This window comes from Neovison vison, chromosome 1, assembly GCF_020171115.1.
Source record: "Neovison vison isolate M4711 chromosome 1, ASM_NN_V1, whole genome shotgun sequence".
Classification (NCBI taxonomy): domain Eukaryota; kingdom Metazoa; phylum Chordata; class Mammalia; order Carnivora; family Mustelidae; genus Neogale; species Neogale vison.
Window position 1 is genome coordinate 286,073,142 of NC_058091.1, and position 19,198 is coordinate 286,092,339.

Consider the following 19,198-nt stretch of genomic DNA (forward strand, 5'->3'; position numbering starts at 1 on the left):
ATAAGTTGCTAAAAGCAAAGAATGATTTCCTGGAATCTAGAGTTATGAACTAGAAACACAGAGGATGTAGCAAAACCCTTTTTGCTCGCAGCCATCTTCCTAGGGGACGTGGCAGATGTGGTGAGTTTTTGGAGGTAAAGATAACATAAATCTGAGGAAGGAAAAATATATGGGAGCTAAAGGAAATTCGTCTCTACCAAGAGCATTACACAATTACATCTGTGTAATTACAGAGCAATGAGTTGGGGTAGTTTGGACTAAACGTTATCTAGGCACATAACAGATGGAAATAATAGTGAATTGCTTCAAATGACTTTGGAAAAGAAACTTAAGTAATTTGAGATGAAATGTTTGATTTTACTTAAAATATCCTGAACTCTGAGGTCTTCCAAATGTAAAATACTGCTTCTTAAGAATAAGTAGAAGCCCAATCTTTAAATCATTAAAAGTTAAAAAGGTCCTAAAAACTAATATCAAGTGTTAATAAGGGGAAACTAGAGGCAAACTATAGGACAACCCTCTGTACAATCTTTTCACTAAAACTGTTCTAAAAATAAAAAATAATACTGTTATTATTCTCATTTTACGGATGAAGAAAACTGAGTCTGAGGGAGGTTAAGAAACTTTGTAGGTCATGTGGCCAATAAATGTCAAAGTCAAGATTTGAACCCAAGTGGATAATTCTAGAGTGTGGGTTATTAACCATGACGCTGCCCTGCCTCCTGGGACTGGGTGGGCGACTAAGAAACTTACATTCCAATTCTAAATCAACTACTTCCATATTTTCTAAACTAAAACCAGGATGTAGAGTTTGAATGAATTCGTGTGTTTCATGGGTTTTCCCCATGAAATCCAAGGCAAGAAGTTGCTGTAACTAAGTAGGATATTGCTTTAACCCTTTGGTTGCCATTTCCTCTCTAGTGCAGTGAGAGAAGAGGGCCAGATGATTCCCAAGGCTTCTCTTGCTGTATAAAAATAGGAAACTCTTTTACATTCAGAGCACTTTTTAGAGCACCTGACAGAGATTAGCTTCATTATCCTAACAGCCCATGACACAGTCTTATGATTCCTGCGATAGAGGTAAGCAAACTAAGGTCCAGAGAATTCATGCCCTGCCCTGGGTTAAACACCTGGTAAGATTCAAACCCAGGCAGTCTGACACCCTAGTCTCTGTTATTAACCACTAAAAGGCAATGTAGCCTCTTATTATAATCTAGAATAAATTATAGATCTAGAATATAAATTGCAACATACAGACTAAATCCAGAATAAAAGAGTTCTTCCCTGAGACAGATTTTCTTACATGTGTGAAGGGAGGGACAATTTTTTTTTTTAGACTTATTTGTTTATTTACTTGAGATAGAGCGCGCATATGTGTGCATGACCACGAGCCAGGGGAGCAGCAGAGGGAGAGGGAAAAGCAGACTCCCCGCTGAGCAGGGAGCCCAACACGAGACTCAATCCCAGGACCCTGGGATCATGACCTGAACTGAAGGCAGATTCTTAACCAACTGAGCCACACAAGCGCCCCAGGAGCAAATTTTTGTATTAATAATTCTTTTTTTGTATTAATAATTCTTTTTTATTAATAATTCTTTTTTGTATTAATAATTCTTTATGCATCTTGTGTTGAGGTTCAGAGTCCTCTGCTGCTGTCATCTCCTTGGGAGGGTTCAGGGAAGGACCTATTTTCTCCCATTCCGTCCCCCAACACCCAAACTCTCCCTTCCATCTTCTTTCCTATTGCTCTTGGGAATTGTTTGAAGATTGGAGGAAATCATGAGGATTTAAAAAAAAAAAAAGTACTCAAGGAAGACAAGGTAGAAAACAAGATGTTCTCAGCAACTTGGAGATAGGGTAGTAAGTTAAAGGAGTTGCTCTCATCTGGTTTTCTCCTTCTAGTGCCTAATTCCCTTTCTCCCATCCTGCAAATACAGGGGCACTGCCATTTGGTACAAAGGAAAACTCCAGCTGAGGGCACCATTTCTTTTAAATTGTTCTTTAGAGTATTCAGTTCTGTGCCAACTTTTATTTCCCCAAATATGCAATAGAAGCCTGAAGGTGTCAGGCCCTGGTCCAGGTGTTGTGGGGATATAAAAAGGAACGAGACCCTTTCTGGACTTCAGAGCCCCAGACATGCCTGCCTGCTCATCTGGTTCCAGTTGAACTCAATATTTATACATAAGTTGGAAAACTCACTTATTACTTACTTATCCAAATGAGTGAGTTTTTCTGCCACATCTCCTGTTTAGCAAGCAGATGCACCTTAACTGCGGACGGAACAGGAGAAATCTTGCAAACCACAGAATTGTTGAACGTGGCCATGCTGTAGAAAACATACAACCTGAATTTACAGAAAAGCTTACTTTCATTTTTTCAAGTGTAGTTTCTATTTAAGAGGCTCACTGTAAAATATAGAAGTCCCTTATTAGCCACTTCCATATTTTTTTTCAAGTAAAACAAAGCAGACAAATGCAAAGTCAAGAGTAAATCCAACAGGAGAGCTGGAGAAACAGTGAGGCAAAGAAAAAGGTAAATTGTTACTTAAAAAGAAATGAGCAAGTCAGTGTAAGAGAAGCAAAAAAAAAAAAAAGGAGAAGAAGAAGAAGAAAGAAAAAATCCAAAACAGTATATGCACAACAATAGCCTTCCCCCTTCAAGAAACTCTCACAGACTATTTTGCCATAGAGGAAGATAAATGTTACAATGTCTTCCTAACCAATCAGCGACAGGGCAGACCTCAAACCAGGAAGCCCTGTAGAGTGGAGTATTTTAACTTGTGCAATTAAGACTTCTGGCTCTCAGCTAGTTTTTGTTCCCTGTGTTTGTAGGATACAAAAGCAGATGTGAAGTCCCTCATGGCGAAGTTTAATGCAGGGGGCAACCCCACAGAAGAGGTCTCTGTCAGCAACCGCCCCTTCAAAGTCACTGGGCAAAACTCACCTTCAGGAGTACAGGCCAGAAAGAATCTCTTCGACAACCAAGGAAATGCCAGCCCTCCTGCAGGACCTAGCAACGTACCTAAGTTTGGGTCCCCAAAGCCACCCTTGGCGGTGAAACCTCCATCTGAGGAAAAGCCTGACAAGGAGCCCAAGCCCCCATTTCTAAAGCCGACGGGAGTGGGCCAAAGATTTGGACCGCAGGCAAACTTGGCCACCAGAGACCCTGAGGTGAGAGTGGGATTTCCGAAACCTATGGGCCCCAAGCCTGTCACTGTGCCCAAGGAGGATGCCAAACCTGTTTTTCCCTGGCCCCCTGGGAATAAGCCTTCGCCTCATAGTGTAAACCAAAACCATGACTTAAAGCCACTAGGCCCCAAGCCAGGGTCTCATCCTCTAGCCCCGGAAGCAGAGCAGAAGCAAGCGTTCCCCAAGCTGGCTGGGGCTAAAGGCAAGTTTGTGTCAGCCTTACAAGACCATGACCCCAAACCCCTCTTTCCCAAGCCCGCCTTTGGCCAGAAGCCATCCCTGAGTATTGATGACAGTCATGAAGACGAGAGCCCCACCAAGAATGTGTCTCTACAGAAAGGACCCCCAGCTCCCTTAGGAGCCAAGGCCAAAACCGGCCCTTTAAAGCCAGCAAGGGAAGACCAAGAAACTAAAGACCTCGGAGGCGAGATGTCCAGTTCGCCCTTTTCTGGTGTGGTTCTGAAGCCTGCTGCCAACAGAGGAAGCCCGGGCCTCTCGAGAAATGCTGAAGAGAAAAAAGAAGAAAGGAAGATAGATGCTGCTAAGAACATCTTCTTGAACAAAATGAATCAGGAAGAGCCGGCCCCTGGGACTCCTTCTGCCAAGTTCCCTAAGATGCCTTCTAAGTTGGCAACGACAGGGCCATGGAGCCAAAGCCAAGACAAGGAAAAGGGAGACAAGAATACAGCCACCCCCAAGCAGAAGCCCCTGCCTCCCTTGTTTGCCTTGGGCCCGCCGCCGCCAAAACCCAGCAGACCCCCACACGTTGACCTGACGAAATTCCGAAAAGCCACTTCTGGAAACAGTGAGTATTTTTCTCATTCCCGAACTAACATGCTGTGTTCTGCCGCAGAGGTTTTGTTTGACCTTCTGGGGGAAAAATTATACCCAGGAATGATTCCATCCCTGGTACTCCTGAATCTGTGGTGACTTTTCTTTGGCAATCTGTTTTTGCTTTAGTGGGAGGTCTGAGAGGTAAAAATTCTCAGTTCTGTGTGAAAATGTGTCGGGGCCCACCTTTGGGGGCTGGAGGGAAATATATCCATTTCGCTGATAAATGGTTTTGCTTTCATTTACATCCTTAGCCGGCTTTCATTTCTGTTCAGTGAGACTGAGGTGTGTTACCTTTACTAGCACAGGAAGATGATGGACCTCTAGGTCGGGGGGTTCTCAGACTGGGTCAATTTTGGTGCCTGGGGACATTTGACCGTGTCTGGAGGCAGTTTTGACTGTCACAAATGGAGGGTGAAGCTGGCATGTGGCAGGCAGAGACCAGTGAGGCTGCAGACATCCTGCACTGCAGACAGTGGCCCCTTGCAACAAAGTAACCGGCCCAAAATGTCAAGTGATTTGCAACATTCAAAAAGTCATCATGTGTTTCCTAAGCCCAATATTCAAACCAGAGATGAGCAGAGCTCCCGAAATGCCACTTTCTGTTTTATATTTTAACCGTTTCCTATTTCTCAATATAAAGCTTTCTGAACTTCGCTGATTCCTCAAATAGTACAGAGCTAGGACCATAAGCCAGACAAAGGGACTCATTAGAGCCCTTCTGGGAAAATAGTTTCATATCCTACCAAAGATGTGACAATCCTATGGCACACGCTAAAATTTGATGCTGAATGACTTGGTAAAGATTTATAACCCCACACAGTGATGACAGAAGCTCACTTATGCCTGAAATGATTAACAATTTAGGCCAATAATGTGCAGTTATTGTTTATTATTGGGGAAGGTGGAGAAAGGATGCTTATACATAGTGGAATAGGTACCACACCACTATTAGACACATTTATTTTATATTTATATTATAAATATAATAATTTATATATTTATATGCTATAAATATATGGATTATATTTTATTATACTTATATATAAATATAAATAATAATTTATATAAATAAATAAAATATTTATATTATATAAATATAATAGATTTATATTTATTTATAAAACTATGGTCTAGGGGTGCACCTGGGTGGCTCAGCCATTAAGTGTCTGCCTTTGGCTCAGGTCATGATCGCATCAGGCTCCCTGCTCAGTGGGAAACCTGCTTCTCCCTCTCCCATTCCCCCTGCTTGTGTTCCCTCTCTCACTGTCTCTGCCAAATAAATAAATAAAACCTTTAAAAAAAAAAAAACAAAACCAAAAACTATGGTCTATTTAAAGAAGGTCTAGGTATAATGGTTGTTTTCTTTTTCCAGCTCTACAAAGGCATCTTTCAGTGTATCATTTGCAATGCATCATCGTGCAATAGACCAATATTCTTGCTGTTGATCAACAGATTAGTGATGTAACCCCCCATTAATCTATCATGTAGAAAGCACATTTGAAGTGATGCCACAATCATCCGTCTTCTAGAAAGGTTCAGCCATTACACTTGTGTCTCCTCATCTGTCACCTTCTCATGTTAATACTGGTCCATAACTCAGAAATGTTATTTTTGTGAAAACTTCTAAAAGATCCCTTTCCTTAGCTCTTCTGTGCCTGGGATAAACAATTAACTCTCATAGCCTCCATCTTATAACTCTAACTTCAGACCAGGGAAATGGTGGTTGTGTTAAGCAGAAATCCTTGGGAGTTTCCTTCCATGTGCTGCATCTTTATTTCCACTCAGCTACCAGGTTTGGGTGGCAGTCACCTGTTGTCTGGTGTGATGATGTTAGAATGCTAATGAAGTCCTCTGGCTTGATGGTTCTGGCAAGGTCAGTGTCAAGCTGACTTTCAGGGGAGCAGGGTTCTCAGGGACCCAGGCAAGACTCCCTAGTAAGCAGAGTGGATCCTTGCCCGCTTTCTCCCTTTCCCCCTCCTGACCTACATCCCTACTGCTCCCTTGCCCCCAGGACACAGTTTAGACTCTCAATCTTCCCATAAAGTACTGCACCTCTAACTCTGGTCCCTTGGGAAGTATTATGCTCCAAAAGGGACCCTATTTCCTCTTCATCCACCTCTTTCACAAATCAAAACTCAATCCTTCTTAATTTGAACAGTCCTCTGGTTAGTGTCAGGATAAAGCAATCTGATTTCTAACTTTTAAATTATGAATAACACCCCTTTAAAGCATTCACATTTTTGTAAGCATTTGAATTTTTTTAACTTTTTCTTAAGATTTTGTTTATTTATTTATTCGAGAGGAGAGAGAGGGGGAAAGAAGGAATAAGGGTAGAGGGAGAGGGAGAGAAGGACACTCCACGGAGCACAGAGCAGGGCTTGATCTCAGGACCCTGAGAACCTGACCTGAGCAAAACCAAGAGTTAGACACTTAACCGACTGAACCACCAGGCAGCCCCAACATTTTTTTAACTTATTTTTAAATAGAAATTACATCTGGCTCAAAAACAGAACAACAATGAAAACAAACCCAACAAGTATAAAATGGCATACAGTCCTTCTTTGTCATTTTCTGGGTCTTCCCAGCCTCTGCCCTACAAAAGCCGCTTTTCTTAATTTCCATGTCCATCCAGTTTCCTTAGATTTGTGTAAGCATATATAAATATAGATACTAATTCCCCCAGCTTTATACTTGAGAAGGAAAATATTGTATGCAATGCTTTGATCTTTGTTTTTAAAAAAATAATAAGATTTTATACATCTTTTCATATTTTAATAAGAAGTAACTGAAGGGCACCTGGATGGCTCAGTGGGTTAAGCTGCAGCCTTCAGCTCAGGTCATGATCTCAGGGTCCTGGGATCGAGCCCTCTCTCTACTGCTGTTCTGCCTACTTGTGATCTCTCTCTCTCTGTCAAATAAATAAATAAAATCTTAAAAAAAAAAAAGGTAACTGAACATTCCTTAGAGTTGCATAATATTCTGATAAATAAATGACCGCCCCAACTGATTGAACATTATGCATTGTTTCCAAATTTTTCTTTTCAAAACCATGCTACATAAAATAACTTGGCTTATGTTATTTTCTGAACACTGAGAATTTCTTAAAAGGCAGGTCTGATGACTGATCCCACCTCTGCTGCTTTTACAAAACCATACTAAGTAATTTAGCCTTCCACTTAGGAAGACTAAGAATATATCAGATTTAGAAAGTAGATAGTGTTCGAATTAACCAATGTTTCATCTAATAACTCTTCAGGTTTTTCATCTAATAACTCTAACACTATTTCCTTAGCCACCTCCCTGATCCCTTCCTTTCCATGTTCACATCCAATTCCTTAAACCTCTTCTCCATGCCTACCCACCATCTTTTATCATCTTTGTCTAATATACCAGCCATTATTTGTTGAGGACTTGTTGTATACCAGATACACATTACTCTGTTCACTCCTCCCAAGAACCCAAATGAAATAAGAATTCTCTGAAGAAACTGAAGTTCAGAGAGGTTAGGTAACTTGCCCAAGTCTATAACATGGCTAAGCAGGGGCAGGACTGGTCCTTAAGTCTCTCTGATCCCAGGCCCATACTGCCCCCACCATCCTCCCTCCTACGTCCCTCTCGTGAAACATAGGATATCATGAGATAATAAGTCAAGCATGAGGGAAACTCAAAGAATCTTCATCCTTCTGTGTGTGTGTGTGTTCTTTGGTTGAAACACCTGGTTTTTTGTTCGTTTGTTTTTTCACTACAAATACCACTATAAGCTATGTGGAGACAGACACCAGTCTGCTTAACGTTGTTTATTTGGAGCATAGAAATAATACATTCTTGTTAGTTGCTCAGTTTGTTATCCTGTCAAAGTCTATTTAATCAGAATTGAGTATTAATATTCTCTATAACTTAGCAATTACTTTAACAAATTAGATAACCCCTGTCAATAGACACTCAGTCGACTAGAGCTTCCATGAGAAATGAAGGTTACACACAGGGTCTTTATTGTAAATCTATTCACCTTACTTACTGGTAAACCATAGGTTTGAATATAATATATTGTTTTTCTGGACATGAAGCTAATAACTTTTTTTCCCTAGAACCATATGGGGCTACAAAAGTCTAAACTTTCCAAAAAAAAAAAAAAAAGAAAGAAAGAAAGAAAAATTCCAAAATATCTGAATGTTCTCTGAACTAACTAACCTTTTCTCTGGGTCCTCTTGGTTCCCAGGCCAGTGGTGAAAGGAGGTCATTCTAAGCATCAGTGTGCGCCCAACCAGCAAAGTTTCAGTTGTTAAGATCCCTTGGCTTGACTACTGGTTTGCATGTGGAGTTAGTGATAAATCTGCTGGGAAATATTCCGTCCAACCCTTTTCTGGCCTTGTTCTTAATCCTGGAGAGAAACTAAGCCTCACCTTTCTGTATATTAGCTTTAAGAATGATCAGTTAAGCATCCTGACCACTGAAAAGGTAAGGCCAGCGTCCCAGCAGGCATTAGCAAGGGACTAGTGGCATCACGGACCCCCACTGCCCCACCCCCTATCTGCTCATGCAGCGCTTCAACTAATCCAGCTGACAGCAATTTGGAACCTAAAAGCATTGGGGTATTTTCAGCAGCAAAATACCACACACCCTACACTGTCTCTTCTCTTCCCCTTCACTTTCTTTTTACATGTATTCTCTAAAATTGCCGCATTATATATTATATATCATGTTACATCAATGTGTGTTGCTTCTAGCCATTACAAGGGAAAGGGATTCTATGTTCACACACATTTAAAAAACTGGGGGAGGGGGTAAGTAGATTCTTTACAGCAGCGTTTCCACAAGCATCTGGTACGCTAGTGTGCAGCTGGAGTCTAAGAATAAGATACCCTAAAACACGGATCCCAGGATCCGTTTTCTGAATCATCTCCCAGATTGGGCCATCAGAACACTGAGGAGCTAGAGGCAAAGCTCTGTGATGCACAGACTGGAAAAGGAGTGTCTCCAAAGTGTGGGTGGGCTTCAGGGGGCAATGTGGTTCTGCTCGCCCACCGTCCAGGTGCCTGGGACGCCCCGTGCTGGTGTCCACTCTTACTTTCAGCTCCCGCCTGAGTCCCCTCTACTTCATTTACCCTCCTCAGTCCTTAGCAAAACAGTTTTCCTTAAGATTGTAGGTCTTTCTTCTCTTCTAGGTTGAAACTTCTGAGGAAGCAATGACTATTATTTGGGCACCTTACCTGAGTTGAACCCTAAAACAGAAACGCCTCTGGAAGAGCGTCCCCTCTCTTCACCACACAAGCCCCTGGGAAAATCTTAAGAGCTTCCTCTTCTTCATCTTTCTCCCCAAGTTCTCAACTTCTGCTCTTCTAAGATAAACCAGCTCCTCAGTCTAGACCCTGTTCTCTCGAGAAACCCGTTCCCCTTTATATTATCCCAACAGCATCCCTTGGTTTTTTTTTTTTTAAGTCTAATGTTTTTATCATTTTTAGAAGCAATCTACATGGTCTTTATTTTTACATTCTGGCATTTACTTTCACTCTGGAGAAGTCCGAACCCACCCTGAATTCCCCCCTTTGAAAATGATTATCTTTTCTGTCTGTATCCCCAAAGGAATCTCTATCTTTAGGGTTTAAAAACCTAGCCAAGATCTGTCAGTGTCAATCATTCCACCATCAGGATTTCTTTTTTTAAGATTTTATTTATTTATTTGACAGAGGGAGCACAAACAGAAGGAACAGCAGGGGTAGAGAGAGAAGCAGGCTCAGGGAGCCTGATACAGGACTTGATCCCAATACCCTGGGATCATGACCTGAACCAAAAGCAGGCATTTAACCAAGTAAGCCATCCAGACCCTCCTTATCAGTATCTTCTGACAGAAGATGTGCCTCTTTGCTTTCAGGGATTTTCTCTTCCATCTGCAGAGGGGATCACACCATTTCTTTTGATCTGGCCAGCGAATGACAAACACATCTACATGGTCTAATTCAGTAGGACAAGTTCACCAGCTCTGAGTGTTACTTTTCATCCACTCTTCTATGGAGCGAAAGATAGCTGCGGTGGTCTTGAGGGCTGGGTATCTTCCATTTTCTGAGATTTCTTTTGCGGCCCTGTACCAGGGCAAGCCCAATCGTGGCAGCCCATCCCCCTTCTGCCTCTGGTATGATCCTGTCGTGGAGTTTGGGGCTTTCATGCTATAGGTTTCTCCTTGACCCTCCCCAGCAGGACCACTCACCCCAAGGCTGCTTCACCAATCTAGGGTGTATTAAGAAGGATTCACAGGTTTTTCTAAAATCAGTGTCTTCCCCCTGTTTTGCTTCTGGTGTGGGGAACAAGTGGAAAGCTTTATTTGTTTCCTAGGGCACCCAAGCCTTCTGTTTCTTCCCCTAGCCACCACCTTGTGAAATTTATCCAACTGTGTTATTTTTCCTTTTCTGCATGTAGTCGCCACCAGCAACTTTGGGATAATATTTATCTTGCCTGATTTTGTTTTTACTATTTTATTTGGGAATTGGAGGAGGGATGTCCTGGAAGTCCCCTCCTTCCTTACTTAATAGCAACTGAGTATTTCAGCTATAATCTAGGTGTCAACAACATTTCCAAAGGGACCATCACTTCGCCCCCTTCAACAAGGCAGAAAGAAGACTCAAATGAAGTGAGTGTCCACTTCTTATGTCCTATCCTCTGGACTGTGCTTGGTCAAAGATGCTTAGATGACCACTCCAGGAATCTGAGGAGTCTTCTGGTCACAGTCAAGGTGAAGCAAGGGAGAGATCCATATGAAATGATTTAATAGACGTGAAACTTGATTGAAATTATTTAATTCTTAAAATAGTCATTCAAGGGGTGTCTGGGTGGCTCAGTGGGTTAAAGCCTCTGCCTTCGGCCCAGGTCATGATCCCAGGGTCCTGGGATCGAGCCCCACATTGGGCTCTCTGCTCAGCAGGGAACCTGCTTCCTCCTCTCTTTCTGCCTGCCTCTCTGCCTACTTGTGATCTCTGTCTGTAAAATAAATAAATAAAGTATTTAAAAAAAAAAAGTCATCCAACCCAGAAAGGAAAAAGCACTAAAATGAAATTGCAATTTACTTGAGAAAGGAAAATTAAAAACAAAGTCAAATCTAAAAATCAAACACAAGTACATGCAAGTCTAATAACCAAATACACACAGACTCTTCCTGATGTATTTTCAATTGTGTTTTTGTGCACTGAAACTTTTTAAAAACTAGATAGGAAGATGCGGTAAATGTTATAATTCAGTCTGCTCCCTGGGAAAGAGATATCTTGCTTCATATAATCTATTAAAATTATTTGTAATCCAGGCCAAATAAAACCCTTTTTTAAAGGATTGGATTTCCACAATATGCATTTGCCACTAAAGACTCCTACTTTGAAAATTATTTCTGAATATTAGGGGTTCATATGCTAATAACACCTCTTTGCACATTTGTTTTTTATTTTCAAAACAAAATGAAATTAATTTATTTAACACCAAAATTAACTCCAATTATTGGAGGACTGAACTATACCTCAGGAGCCCAAATCCAGTTACTTGTTTTTACAAATATATCTAGAGGTGTCCTCTCCTTTTAGAGAAACCACAATCATGATAGTTATGACAAGGCTTTAAAGCCCAGAGAACCATCTAGAACGCTAGATTATTTGTTTCTCCAACATACAGATACAAGGAAGAGAGGAAAAAGTCTGAAAGTTGGAGACTTAAAATGCCACATTAACCACTAGCAAGGAGACAAGAAACATATTTCTCTTCCGTTTAAATTGCCACTAAAGAAAAAAGCTTATATTTTATTCTGTCTGGCATAACGACAATAGAAAAAAAACAGGTAGAACAGCCAACAGTGATAGATAGATACTATCAGGGAAAAGTAACTGAAGGTGAGACATCTGGCTACAGAAAAAAAAAAATATGAACAGAAAACCATATGAGGTTTTTCTCCCCCAAAGTCAGAAGTGGTGTTGTAGAAACAGAAGTCTATATTTGTGAGGGCAGCCGGTGTCCCTCTGCAGCTGCGTGGCTGCCCACCATAACCACTGCTTCAGCCCGTGGCACACTCCCAGCAACCCAGCACATGTCTTTCCAGCAGTGGCAGTAGGTCTGGGCAGGCACAGGCAAGGGGGCTCGCCACAGAACCCCACTCTTTCCTGGAGTTTCATCTGCTTCTCAGAACCTAACGTAGCTCGTCTGGTTTTCAAGGGCAATCTGCATAGTGGTATCCTGAGTACAACCGGGCGACCAAGAACCCGTCTAGAATCAGTGCAAGACAGATAAATACCTCAGGTAACCAAAGTCTGTGGAGTATTTGTTCCCTTTGTTCCGGGGAGGGGGGGGATTATTTTGCTCCACTCTTTTAAGTAGAGAAAGAATCCTAGATTGATACTGCAAGAGCCTCTTGGGGTGGTTTGTTTTTAAATTGTACAGTATTTTCTATTTTTCTTCCAAGCTGTCACCTTAAAGAAATCAATGTACCCATCTAGTCTCAGTTACTGAGGATTTAGAGTGCAGCTTCTCTAGGACCCCCTTCTTCTCCCCTCCAGAACTTTAGCCATACACATACACACACACACACACACACACACACACACGCACACACATGCACAATTTTCTCCTCAGCCATTTCTTCAAAAGCAGTTTCATGTGGAAGGAGGATAAATCACATTTATAAAATAATTTCCATCATTCATATTACTCTAAATTAAAGAAAATTTTCCTGGACCCAATAGAGCAGTTTTGTAGGCAGGAAACCTCAGTGTGTTGTAGAAAGGGCTGTCTGGTTTCTCTGAAGCCTTGAGTCCTTAGTCCTTCTGGGGAGAAATGAATTGTGCTCCGGCTGAGTGGCAGGCAAGCAGATGCGGTTTCTAGAGCTGCTAGATCTTTATCTGCCTCTTGGGAACTTGTGCTTTCTTCACTAACTCTGAGGGATTATCTAATGGACCTACTGGTTGAAGGGTCTACTACAAGGTGAGGTCATATCTTAGTCAGACTGCTATTACAAAAATACTGGTGACTTAGGGACAGCAGGAATTTATCTCACGGTTCTGGAGGTTGGGAAGTCCTAGATCATGGTGTTGGCAGATTTGACATCTGGTGAGAACCCACTTCCTGGTTGTCTTCTCACGGCATCCTCCCATGGCAGAGCTCTGAGGGAGCTCTCTGGGGTCTCTTTTATAAGGGCACTAATCCCATTCATGAGGGCTCCACCCTCCTGACCCCAACACCTCCTAAAGGCCACCCTCCTACATCATCACACTGAGGATTACATTTCAACATTTGAATTTGGAAGACACAGACGTTCAGTCTATGGCAGATGGCCTGTGCCACTCAACCCAGCAAATGACACTCCACCACTCCCCCAACCATCTGCCTCTCTCCTTTAGTCTTGCTTTCTTCTTCATTCTTATCTTCTAAGCTGTAATTTTTAAAAGATTTTATTTAGGGGCGCCTGGGTGGCTCAGTGGGTTAAAGCCCCTGCCTTCGGCTCAGGTCATGATCCCAGGGTCCTGGGATCAAGCCCCACGCCTGGCTCTCTGGTCAGCGGGGAACCTGCTTCCCTTCCTCTCTCTCTCTGGCAGCCTCTCTGCCTACTTGTGATCTCTGTCTGTCAAATAAATAAATAAAATCTTTAAAAAAAAAAGATTTTATTTATTTATTTGAGAGAGTGGGGGGAGCATGAGAAGGAGGAATGGCAGAGAGAAAGGGAGAAGCAGACACCCCATTGAGTAGGGAGCCAACAGGGTGCTTGATCCAAGGACCCTGACATCACGACCTGAGCCAAAGGCAGACACTCAACCAACAGAGCCACCCAGGTGTCCATAAGCTATGATTATTTTTTAATTCTATTCTTTTCCATTCTTCTATACCATCACCACAAATCCCCTTTATTGAGTCAATGAAACCTGTTAGTAAAACCTACCAAAAATGCTGAGCTTTATGGAGGCATGAGGATCAAAGAGGTTGTTGAATTCTGAACGACTAAGAAACAGTGGTTAATTGCATGTGCCAACACAATTCTGAAATGGAAAACGTAAGGCAGAAAATAGAAAAGCTGCTGGTGTGCTCCTTAAAATCTCACAGAGTTGATGCCAATTGCCAGCCCATATTTCATGGAAAAATCGAATGGTCCACACAGAAGATCAATGAATGAGCACGTGGCTTGAATTCTCAAGGTCACTTCAGGCTTCCAGCTCTCTCTAATTCGCATGAGTTTAGGAATTGCCTCTCTGCCCCTGCACTGTACTGTAGTCACCCAAACAAGACTTGGAGTCTTTCCTTAGTTTTCACCGCAAACCCCTCATTGAAGGCATTTGTGTGTGTGACAGACGTCAGTGAAGGTGTCAGACCCAGAAGTTTCTTTACACGGCACCGAGGTTAGAAATTTAAAATAGAATATTAGTAACCACCATTCTTCAGAAGCAGAATGGGGTTTTACAGCTCAGGATTCCCTCCCATCCCCTATCATTCACCTTCTTTCTTTTCCTATGTTCCTGAACCCCTCCTTCTTAATGGCAGAGAAGAATAAGAACACTTTCTGGTTTATTATTCAGAATAGTTCAGCTCTCTGTGATCCAAACCCTTACATTCAACTATTACTTTCCTTTGCATATAAGAAAAATTCTTTATTCAAGGGTCACCTTGTCATTTCTTTTGAGGTGTAAGATGTTCCGGGGAGAGATGGCCAGTGAGGGAGGAAGTGGCTTTATTTTATATTACTATTAATGGCCATTATATTGCCAGAAACAAGATGCCCAGGCCAGAAACATTATATTGCCAGAAACAACACGCCCAGGCCAGTTTGGACAACCCCAGTAGAAGTATAGGAACTGAACTGTTCCACTTTGGTGTGATAGCCAAGTTGCCTGACCCTCCTGTCTGTTTCCAGTGACTCAAAATCAGAGATCCCTAAAAAACTAGAGTGCTAGAAAGTGTCTACCAGACCTGGGACTTGAAAGTTTTCGGATTCTTTCCTGAATTAAAATACTAGAAGGACGCTCATGCGAACCAACGTTCCTTGCATGTTTCCCGGACCATTTTGACACTATGACACCAGATGGGTCTTGAAGGAGAAAGACGGCCAAAAGGGATAGACATTCTGATTGACAATGTATGTGTCATAGATTCAGAAGAAGCAAGGAACATCAAAATTGGACCTCACTCTTTCTAAGATTCTCAAATTTTAAGTTGCATAAGAAAAGGCCCAAAGTTTCTAGTTCGAGAAGCCGCATGGGACCCAGGAACTGGGGTAGTTTTTCACATCACTGGATGGCTCTAATACAGGCTGTCCTTGGAACACGTTAAGAAACACTGCAGGCTATGAGGGCTGTTGCAGTGGGGGACGGAGGAAGGAGGGTGGTGCGGAGGTGAAGGGTTTCGAAGCCATTGGTATTTTTCTGAAAACAAAAGCAACACTATCACATTGAGACAGAATACTGAAAGGTGGTAATTACATCCAAACAAGGAAATGAGTGAGTGATCTCTTTAAGCAAACAGGTAGTATCCTCTAGCTGATCTTAAAAATTTGCTTAGTTAGGGCAAGGACAGAGGTGCTATTCAAACGTCTAACATCTGGATGGCTGGCACCAGAATCCGGAGGTTTTTTTACTATGTCAGGCACTGACCTGCTGGTTGCTGGCCAGGGATCACTGAGGGGTATCTGGAACTCTTAGAGGGCTTTAGCTGGTTCACACTTTTAACAGTGGGTGGTTAAATTATATGCATCAGCTGACTGGTGACCAGCCCCCGACCAGCTGGCCCAGACTGTCAGCCTGGAAGAGTGTGGTGCTCCCCGCACAGAACATCTGTAAGCAGGGACTCAGCCACTCTCTTCCCCTATTTCCTTCCTTCCTTTTTCCTATTCTCTGTTCCCTTTTATTTTCATCTTTTTCTCCCCTTCTGCCAAGTGACGGCCTTCAGGGTACTCAGCACAGGGTTCTTACATGGCACATGTGATCACTGTTCATCAAATTAAGAATCTATATTTAGCGCTACTGGTAGGATGTAAGGCAAAGAAAAAGACGCAAGTGCTCCCTAAGGCAAACAGACTTAGAAGGGCTGAATAACTACGCATCACAGTAAGAACTGCTGTTTTGTTGATGGAGGGAGGTCAGAGGGACCAGGGAGCTCAGAGTCCTGCCCTGTGTGATAGCTCTTGGTCCTTTGAAAGGTCTCCATGCTGGGTAGGGCCCTCAAACTCCCCTCCACCCAAAATGTCCAGGACAGCTAAGGGAAGCACAGGATCAGAAGTTCTGAAAGATTCTCTGCTCTCCATCTGGTCACTGCTCAAGTGCCATTCTACTGGCCTAGTTTTCCCACCGTGGAGATAGCATCACTTGCTAACAAGTTTCATCTTTCCCTTCAACAGTGTTTTGTGTTGTGTGTATCTGATCTTTAAAACAGGCCTATGTTAATACAGCACTTACAAGAAATTAAGCCAATGAAAAAGAAAGCTAGGCGGTTGTCCTAAACTAAAGGGCACTTTCTTCTGTAATGCTCTTTGGTTGCTCTTCAAAGGAATACGAGTCTGAAGAAAAGCGCTCTCAGGTTCTGATGCCGCAAATTCCTGTGTCTGTGAGTCTAATGATAAAAGGAGAGGGTGACTGTGGCATAGATTTAAAAAAAAAAATTGTTTTTTTTTCAAGCTTGTCACTATTTTTGTAAGCTGGAAACTTGTTTTTAATCTTGCTGCAAAGTTGATTGGAGAGCCTGCAGGAAGCACCGTGAGCTCTTAGTGATCTATGAGAAGTTGAGATGTATTATAAAGACAGGAGCACCCTTTGGTTTTTGAAAAGCACTGTTTATGGGATTTTTTTTTCATTGGGGAGCATTCAGAGGAAAGGCTTTGTGGCCAGAGAGCCACGGGGTCCTGCACAAGCTCCCGCAGTTACTGTGGGACCCCAAGGAAGGTTCTTAGCCCCCCTCTACCTCAGGTTTCTCATCTGTTGATAGAAATGAGTCTCTGTTGTTGGGTTTTTGTGAGGATCAAACAGAAATGTACGACATGCTAATATGTATGGGTTCCTGGTGTATCATAGAGACTCAAGTCATTGACCCCAATTTAATAACATTTATGAAAGGGAGAAAGGAAAAATGCTCAAATAAAGACCTCATTGTAAAACAGGTGAGTGAGGAGCCTGAGTGACTCAGTTGGTGAACATCTGATTCTTGATTTTGGCTCAGGTCATGATCTCAAGGTCCTGGGACTGAGCTCCATGTTGGGGCTGACACTCAGCCAGGAATCTGCTTGAGATTCTCCCTCTCTCTCCCTCTCCCTCTGCCCCTCCCCTACTCATGTTCCCTTGCTCACACACTCTCTCTCTCTCTCTCTCTCTCTCCCCCTCTAAAATAAATAAATAAGTCTTTTTTAAAAAATAAAATAAAACTATCTTTTAGTGGTTCCTCATGTCTTCTAGTCCACTAGGGGTTTACTTTCTTGTTTTCTAATATGTTTATGGTTGTTTCTTTGTTATCATCACTTTTCTTCTTCCAGCATTTCTAGAGATTTGGGGTGAGCAGAGCTTACCACAATGTAGTCAGTCTGCCATCTTGACTGGGAACTTTTAGTCATGTATCAAAGGGCAAAAACATTAATATTTTAGCCATTATAAAGCATCAATATCAGAAAAATACCTAATGGGTCATCTTAAAGGAATCATCTAATGTTTGGGTTTACACATTGCCAAAAACCTGAAAAATTGAACCTTTCATAAGTATCGATAATGTGTGTATGCAAGTGTAGAGTTTGCACCTAGTAACAATAGATAAGACACATGTCCTAAAGAAGCTAATTGTATAGGTTTTTCACTTTTTAAACTATGTTACAAGAAAGGCAATGTTTATATATAATGAATACTTCTCCCTATCTCTAAGGATTTAAAAGACCTAAAGAAAGAGCTTTGAGAAATGTGTGGAGTGCTTTAAATAATATATAACTTATTATTTGGAATTTTAAAAGTTATATACTCTTCAGTCTGGAATTTTACTGTATAAATGCTAATAGAATATAAGCTGGAATCAAAGTTGACTAAAATTGGGTCGATATTGTGCTTTCCATTTAGTGAAAAAATAAATAAATACAAATTGATGTTGAAATATATCCATAGAATAGGGATTAATTAATTTTTGATAAATGAGATAGAGGTAATTTGTACAGATTTTTTAAAAAATTTTTAAAGATTTATTTATTTATTTATTTGATAGAGAGTCAGTGAGAGAGGGAACACAAGCAGGGAAGTGGGAGAAGGAGAAGCAGGCTTCCGCTGAGCAGGGAGCCTGAGGCAGGGCTAGATCCCAGGTCCCTGGGATCATGACCTGAGCCAAAGGCAGATGCTTAAGGACTGAGCCACCCAGGTGCCTCTTTATGAATTTTTATAACTAGGTCAGAACAGGTTGTGCATTATCTTTCCTTCTTCAGAGAACACACTGGTTCAAAACATACACCCAGCAAGTATCTCTCTATAACACTATTAAAATAAATTAAGGGGCAAAGAGTGAAACATCAAGAAATATGTACATTTCCTGAAGATTTTTTTTTGTTACAGCAGCAAACTGATGGAAGTTACTTCAGTATCTTGATTCAAAGATGTTGAATTTTTGAAACAGAAAATATTAAAGGAAAAGCTCAATTTTCAATTAATGGTAGCACATTTAGTAGCATATTCTACAATTATGAAATCAGTCTTTCTTTCAAATGGACTAATCATCCACTGTGAAAGTTCTTTGGGAATTTTCTTGAAAAGGCAAGAAAATCAACGTTTCCATAGCCGGGGAATGAACAGAAAAAAGAGAAATTTGTATCAACTATACATATTACCCAATAGTTTAGAATTTTCTCATTCAAATTCATCAAAATAACCTATTTAACTTTTGTTTCCAATTTTCCACATTTTAATAACTTAAAATGATATAAACAGTCAGCAACATTGATTTTATTAAGAAAGGTATACATCTTAGTAGAAGAAAACTCACCAAATGTTCTTTTGGCTAAAATAATTGAACGGTTTATTATTTTAATATTTGTTATTCTATTCAAGTACAGCCTCACAAAATGTTTCAGACATCATTAATCAATTCATTGAATTGTAATTCATCTCTAAATTTTGGCAACTGTCTGCTTCAGTTAAGTTTTGTGAAAAATATAATCACATTTTCTGATAGGGTCACAAAATCAGTCTAGAAAATAGGTTTTTCTTAAG

At 41.3% G+C, this 19,198-nt stretch overlaps 1 protein-coding gene across 3 annotated transcripts in view; it reads left to right on the plus strand.

The window, feature by feature from the left end:
• FYB1 (FYN binding protein 1) overlaps positions 1 to 19,198 on the plus strand; it is a 149,620-nt gene that overhangs the window by 53,602 nt on the left and 76,820 nt on the right. For 2 of the 3 annotated variants that reach the window (XM_044232509.1, XM_044232511.1), the window contains exon 2: positions 2,832 to 3,993. In XM_044232509.1, the coding sequence (XP_044088444.1) occupies positions 2,832 to 3,993 (1,162 nt within the window). Of the gene's footprint in view, positions 1 to 2,667; positions 3,994 to 19,198 lie in introns of those variants that run through there. The other variant, XM_044232510.1, reaches the window with a different exon arrangement.